This window comes from Micropterus dolomieu, linkage group LG23 (assembly GCF_021292245.1).
Source record: "Micropterus dolomieu isolate WLL.071019.BEF.003 ecotype Adirondacks linkage group LG23, ASM2129224v1, whole genome shotgun sequence".
Classification (NCBI taxonomy): Eukaryota; Metazoa; Chordata; class Actinopteri; order Centrarchiformes; family Centrarchidae; genus Micropterus; species Micropterus dolomieu.
Genome location: NC_060172.1, coordinates 4731494 through 4739081, shown reverse-complemented (window position 1 = coordinate 4739081; position 7588 = coordinate 4731494). Strand labels below are relative to the sequence as shown.

Sequence of the window (7588 nt, the reverse complement as noted above, 5' to 3'; positions counted from 1 at the left end):
CCCACGCTGCAGGTCAGCGGCAGAGCTTTACCTTTACATCCCCACGCTGCAGGTCAGCGGCAGAGCTTTACCTTTACATCCCCACGCTGCAGGTCAGCGGCAGAGCTTTACCTTTACGTCCCCACGCTGCAGAGCTTTACCTTTACGTCCCCACGCTGCAGAGCTTTACCTTTACGTCCCCACGCTGCAGAGCTTTACCTTTACGTCCCCACGCTGCAGAGCTTTACCTTTACATGCCCACGCTGCAGAGCTTTACCTTTACGTCCCCACGCTGCAGAGCTTTACCTTTACATGCCCACGCTGCAGGTCATGGTGAACGTGGAGAACACATTAATCACCGGGAAGCCAAATGTTGTAACACAGAAAAGGAGAGTTGAGCGTTTGTTTGTGAGAGGTAGTAATGTCTGTCTCTCCGCAGGGGGAGGACATCGTCTTCCTGGCGACAGACATCAACTTGCCGGGCGCCGTGGACTGGGTGATGATGCAGTCGTGTTTCAGCCACCACTTCATGCTGGTCCTGGAGAAGCAGGAGAAGTACGAAGGCCACCAGCAGTTCTTCGCCGTCGTGCTGCTCATCGGCACCCGCAAGCAGGCCGAGAACTTCGCCTACCGCCTGGAGCTCAACGGCAACCGGCGCCGGCTCACCTGGGAGGCCACGCCGCGCTCCATCCACGACGGGGTTGCGGCCGCCATAATGAACAGCGACTGCCTGGTGTTTGACACCTCCATCGCGCATCTGTTCGCCGACAACGGCAACCTGGGGATCAACGTCACCATCTCCATGTGCTGAGCGAGGGAGCGGCGTTAACGGCAGTCACACAGAGGACGCCACAACGGAGACACAACACAGGATCCGTGTGGGAGGCGTTGATCTCACCTTCTGACTCGTGTTGAGCGGTTACAGGGACGTCCTGTGGTGGTGCAACATTTGAAGCTGCTGAGAGACAACTTCTCAAATAATCGCCACGGAAAGGCGAGCGCCGCCCTGAGTGATGTCTGTTTGGGGCACCGGAGGAAAAGAGGAAGAGGAGAGCATCAGGCAGATCGAGCCTGCTGCTTCAGCCGCCGCCTGTCCACGGCGGGACATCTGGACGCCAGGTTTTATTCTTTTCCGCAACACGAGCCTCCGTCTTCCTCATCAGACTCCCTGTCGGCCCGACTTGTTCTCAATATTCTGATCTTTGCAGGGAAAAGTTGGTGTTCGTCAGCTGACCTGTAACTGGGTTAGAGGAGGCAGCAGACACACTTTTAATCCTGTAAAATGTTCTTCTCTGTGTGAATCCATTCTTAAAGCAACTAATCTGAGGGGCTGCTGGCAGTTACAGTGAAGCAGAATAATGTGAACTCGACTCCTCATCTACTTAGTGCTTTAATGAGCCGGGCTGAGCGGGAGGTTGCTGGTTCAAATCCCCGCCGCGGTCTGTAGGACGGGGACTGACCGCGCTCTTCGGCCCGCTGCAGACTCGTCTCACATTTTTGGAGGTCGGCGTTCGACCTTCGCTGAGCTGTTAATCCTCGATTCTTCTTTAATCTCAGATAAAAGCAGCGAAATAGAGGAGTAATCCGCCTGTTCAGCCGCCAGCGCCTTACTTTTCTACCGCCAACCTCCTCTTCTTCCTGTTCAGGCTCATCCTGCCCCTGGAGCTCCAGCTGGGACGCTTCACCACAGAGACACAAAGGACGGACATTTTAAAAGAAGGACATTCCTCGTCTCTAAACCTTTGTAGCGCCTGACCAGGAAGAAACCGACTTCACTGCATACCTCTGACCACAGACACGTCTGTAAGTGAACCGCTAACCCCTCAGACCTCGGCGGTGTTTCCTCCTCCGTCACCCCCGATGGAGACGACGTGAAGTTTAACGACAGTAAATCGGATAAATTTCAAAGACTCATCTGCCTCCGCAGCCTGCGCTGTAACAGAAGCTAGTTGTGCGTTCACACTGCAGGAAGCTCTCGCCAAATGTTCGTCGGCCTCTTGCTTGGTCTCTCTCTTCTTCGCTTCCTCTTCAGTCTCTTCACCTCTGCTGTTAGCTAACGTTACGTCCGGTTGTGTTGCCCGCTCGCTCGCTCGGCGGCGGCCGCAGCAGCATGATGTTGCTGGAAACTTGTAGTGGCGAGTTAGCCAACAAAGCTAATCAGCAGCAGACGCAGGAGCACTTACAGTAATGTTACTGATGTCAGAGTCCTTCGAAGTAGCTCACAATGCACACAGTATAAGCTTTGCTGCAAGATAATATTACTACATAATGTTGCTTTAAAGAGTAACTTTGGTTTTTAACCTGGATTTTTAAAAATTGGTCCAGTAGTGAGCGAGCGAGTGTGCTACAGTGAAACAGGGCTGCAACGTAATCCTTCCGTCAAAAAGCTTATTTTTGCTGCTTTTAATATTACAAGTTTTTAACAACATTATGGGAAGAATCCCTACAGACAGACAATTTTTTAAAGATCCTTTTTGTTTAAACAGAAACAGTTTCTATATCGCTTTTGTCAAAGCCGCCAGACTCCATTAAAACAAAAACAGTAATTTTACCTCACTGCCTCGATTAGTTTGTTTGTGTTATTGTGTTACTTTGGTGTTTGTAACCCTTTAAAACACCAAAATAACAACTAACCGACGGAGGCAGAGGTCGACCAGCAGCTCCTGTGAGAAACCTTTTCTTAAAGAGTAAGAGTCTTTATGTTTAACCAGAAACAGTCACTATATTGCTTTGGTCAAAGCCGCCAGACTCCATTGGAAAAAAAGAAGTAATTTTAGCTCTCTGGTCTGTTATGGTGAGTTTGTGTTATTGTGTGACTGTTGTTTTTAACCCTTTAAAACACCAAAGTTAAACTATAACAAAAACAAACGAGAACAAGAAAATCTCACAATAACACAAACCAACTAACCGACGGAGGCAGAGGTCGACCAGCAGCTCCTGTGTTCCTGTGACCAGAAACAGTCACTGTGTTTGACCTTATTATTCACTTAGATGCAGAAACACAGGAAAGGGTCCAGATTGAAACAAAGGTTCCCTTTAGATCATATTGGCTGCAGTGTGAACGCACACCGCTATTTTCACTGAATAATAAACAGAGGAAACGCAGCTCTATGATAATCACACTTCCACTTTACAACCCGCCGACTTTCTACGAAATGTTTTAGAATATATGTAAATGAAGAAATAATGATGTATATTTTCTAAAAACACAGACATGATTTTGTTTGATCGTTTCGCTGTTTTCAGATGTTTCTGGCATTTGTTGTTAATTCTGTTGCTGCATTGTCTCACCTCAACATCTGTACTGATACACCAGAAAGGCCGGAGAAGGAAACCAGGGACTCGCATCATAAACTACTGCTCACATTTTCCAAGACGTGCAGAGAGGTGAAGCTGGAGGTGCGTTCAAGTCCTGCACGGACATGAAACACTCCTGGTTGACTCATTAGTGCAAAAGAAGAACTCGTTTGATTGAAACTCAAAAGGTAAAACAAGCCTGTGGGCATTAAAAAAAACTGAAGCTAGGACTCCCATGGTGCATTTCACTAACAAACGTCCAATCACGGAGCTTCACATTCGTTTAAATCCGCCTCTGACGGTGAGCTGAAGCTAAAAACTACACCTGGTGAAACAGTCATTTATTTAGTAACTAATACCTTCACAACAAGAGCAGCTGAGGCTCATGGGTATTGTAGTATTTAAAGTAATCCACAAACAACTTGACACAAATTATTAAATCTGATGATCAGAACAATATTATATAATTAATTATATGTTATATGTGGTTAACACTTTATTTTACAAGTCTGTTATTTCTGGATAATTTCCACTCATTTAGTTTGTCTACGGGAAAGAAAACGTGAACATGTACATTTCCAGGAATAAATGAATATTTACTTGAGTTTTGACTTTTAAGGAAATTTGTATTTAGCACCAAATCCCAGCGTTCTTTCCAGCAAACGTATTTTTAATTATTATTCAGAAAATAAAGACCTCTAAAATACCAGTGTTACAAAAACATTGTTTAGCTTTAAGAAGATTTTCCTCATTAATATGTGAAGGTAGAGCAGGGCGATGATTATCAGGATAAATTTTTAATCATTATTTCTTTCAGATTAAAAGGATGATTTTTGCTCCCGAGTGAAAGTTGAAGAGACCAGATGGTTAATTCAGAACACTTGATGCCAAACGGTGGATCACTTCACAATCTGAGGCAGAACATTCAGAACTATTCTCAGAAAATCTTTTATCAATAAATATAATTACGTAAAATCTTTTTTTCCTCAACAAAATAAACATCTTAATAGAAAAAATAAGTGCTGATTCATTTGTGATTCAAATAAATTAAACATATGTTTTATTGTTATTAAGAATAAATATATGGTGAAAGTTATTGTTTTATTGGCCAGCTCTATGTGAAGGTGATCAGCTCTGTTAGCATCTGACGAGCGACTGGTGTCGTCGCAGTTTATCGTCGACCTTTCGTTGATCTGTGTTCTGCTCAGTTCTGTGATGTTTCTATAATAAATTGGTGCAGTTTTCTATATTTGTGTTTTCTTGTTTTCTGTGTTCAAGGTTTTCCTAAGCTTCAGGATGGTTTATATCAACTACAAAGGTTATTATCATTCAGTTAATCTATAAGATGATTCACTTTTAAGGATCTTTTATTTTTTATTGTGTAAATTTGTCTTTGGCTTCACGGGCTGGTTAAAAACCACGTCATTAAAAAAAAATCACAATACAAACTATAAATTAACTTCACGCTGTGAAAATGCCACGTAAATCAAATCATTTTTGTCCCAAAGGGCTTACTTCCTGTTGCCAGTAGATGGCGCTATGGCGTGGAGTGAAGTTTTGACTGTAGATGTATTTGGGGCGGGACTCTGATAAAACTTATAAAGTTTGGTGCGGATATGAGAATGTACACTGAAGTTATAACAACTTCCTGTTTCATGATGAATCATCGATTTTCTTCGCCACACCACGGACACACACGTCGACGAAAACTCACAGATAGCACAACTTTTTATCTTCAATGCCTTTAGATAGCGCAACGAAAATTTGAAGTCGATGGGATTAATTCCGTAGGAGGAGTTAGTTAAAGTACGGAACCTGGGAAGCACAAAAAAATGAACATTACATCCCAAATTTCTGACTTCCTGTTGGGTTTAGGGCTTCGCTCCCAGAGGCTTGTTTTCTTTTTTTTGTAGGTCTGGACCTGATAAATCAGCCTCAAAGATGTCGCTCAAACTGAGGAATTGTGACTTTTTAGGGGGCGCTAGCGAGCCATTTTGCAAAAACCATATTTTAATGTATAATTTAAATTGTATTTTTCATGCTCAGTCCCTAAAAACAAAACCCAGAGACGAAGTGCAGACAGCTACAGATGTGATTCCAGTGTAGGGACATGTTAACGAACTGAGCAAAGTCATAGTTTTTATAAAGTATTGGTATAGTATCTGGTGTGAAAGACTTTTTGTAAATGCTCTTAAGTTGCTGCAGCTGCTCTTTAGCGCTTTCCAGAGGACAATTTAATAAATTCATGAAACGAGGGTCTTGCAGGATCAGATGCAGTTTGTCTAGCTTTTAATTTCACCTGTATTTTTTTAACTATACGTCCCAGTTATTTCTGCTCTTTCCCTTATTTTAACAGCCATATTTGTCAATCTGTTTTTGTCCTTCACCCCCCAGGTGTCCTTACCAGGTACGGATATTAAAAATAAAAATGGTTTCAATAAGACTTCGATTAATAGCCTCTGATATCGAGACGAAAACAAGTTGGCATTTTGGAAAATGAAGCTTTTTTTGGCAGCTGTGAAGAATTTCTGGCAAAACTTATGTACCTTTTATTTCTGTACACATTGATTAAAGTTTTTGTTTAGCTTTGGAAGGATATTTTGTTTGGTCTCCCAGAAGATAACACAGAGAGAAACACTTGATTAATCTTCTAACCATGAAGGCTAAATTTCCTAAATATAAATTTGTTTTAACACCATTTTTATAGGTTTATTGATATTGGCATTTAGCTTAAAGCCTCAGAGCTGCTAGTCTGTAGGCGCTTAACATTTAACGCTTATGAAAAATACTCACGTCTCTCAAGAAAGTTTCTTAATTGACTTTTACACCATTTGGAAACTAACTGAAACCAAAGGCTGCCTGAAAGAGGGAAACATAACATACATTTAAAAATGTTTCTATATCTGTTTGTTGATTTCTGTATAAAATACAGTGACGCTCCACAGGTGAAGACATTTATTTTTGTTTTATTACAAACGCCAAACGGTACAAATATTAAACGTTTGGGAGGATGCAGAGAACTGGCCTCGTGTCAGGGATCTATATTTATATTCATTTCTATGTTTAACTTTAACAGTCTGGAAAATGACGATGTAATGATTTCAGTTCACGTACGTCAGGTGGTCTCAGGTTTTGAAGGGACAGCCTGTCTGTCTCTTCTATGGAGCGCCAAAGTCCCACCATGGAACCCTACTAAAAAATATGTACGGTAGTCAACGGCAAGAGACGACAAATATTTAGATCCCGTTTGAAAAGTCCCGTATGTGACGTAACTTTTTCTCTCAACTGAAGCTAACGTTACTGAAGCTAATGGTACTGAAGCTAACGGTACTGAAGCTAACGGTACTGAAGCTAACGGTACTGAAGCTAACGGTACTGAAGCTAACGTGTGAGGATGATGTGATAAAAGGGCCGAGAGTCGCTGGATTGAACACATCAGGTGAGATATATTTCTGTGTGGAACATAGCCAAGTTACCGAGCTAGTAGAAAGCAAGCTATGAACGTTAGCTTAGCATCACTGCGCTAACATGTTGGTGACGTATATTGTGCGAGATGAGAGATGTAGGTCACTGAACGGTTTTCTCACACAACGACATGTAACTTTACTGTTTTACGACAAACTGCGACTTTCTTGACGGACAAAATGATTTTTTAAACAGACAAACATCACATGTGTTCGGACAGGATCAAAAGATAAGTCGTCTCTCGCCGTTGACTACCGTATATATTTTTTCCAAAATAAGGGCCCATGGGCCGGAAGGGGAAGCGAGTGACTCTCTATACTGTCTGTCTCTTCTTCCATTGTTGTCTCTGTCCGTCTCTCTCCTTCTATCGTCTGTCCGTCTCTCTCCTTCTATCGTCTGTCCGTCTCTCTCCTTCTATCGTCTGTCCGTCTCTCTCCTTCTATCGCCGTCTCTGTCCGTCTCTCTCCTTCTATCGCCTGTCCGTCTCTCTCCTTCTATCGCCTGTCCGTCTCTCTCCTTCTATCGCCGTCTCTGTCCGTCTCTCTTCTTCTATCGTCTGTCCGTCTCTCTTCTTCTATCGTCTGTCCGTCTCTCTCCTTCTATCGCCGTCTCTGTCCGTCTCTCTCCTTCTATCGCCGTCTCTGTCCGTCTCTCTCCTTCTATCGCCTGTCCGTCCGTCTCTCTCCTTCTATCGCCTGTCCGTCTCTCTCCTTCTATCGCCGTCTCTGTCCGTCTCTCTTCTTCTATCGTCTGTCCGTCTCTCTTCTTCTATCGTCTGTCCGTCTCTCTTCTTCTATCGTCTGTCCGTCTCTCTCCTTCTATCGCCGTCTCTGTCCGTCTCTCTCCT

General features: G+C 43.3%; 1 protein-coding gene across 1 annotated transcript in view; it reads left to right on the top strand.

The window, feature by feature from the left end:
- siah2l (seven in absentia homolog 2 (Drosophila)-like) overlaps positions 1-3880 on the top strand; it is a 23778-nt gene extending 19898 nt beyond the window's left edge. The window contains exon 3 of the mRNA XM_046040253.1: positions 419-3880. Coding sequence (XP_045896209.1) covers positions 419-790 — 372 coding nt within the window. The 3' untranslated portion in view covers positions 791-3880. The remainder of the gene's footprint in view (positions 1-418) is intronic.
- The last annotated feature ends 3708 nt before the right edge of the window (positions 3881-7588 follow it).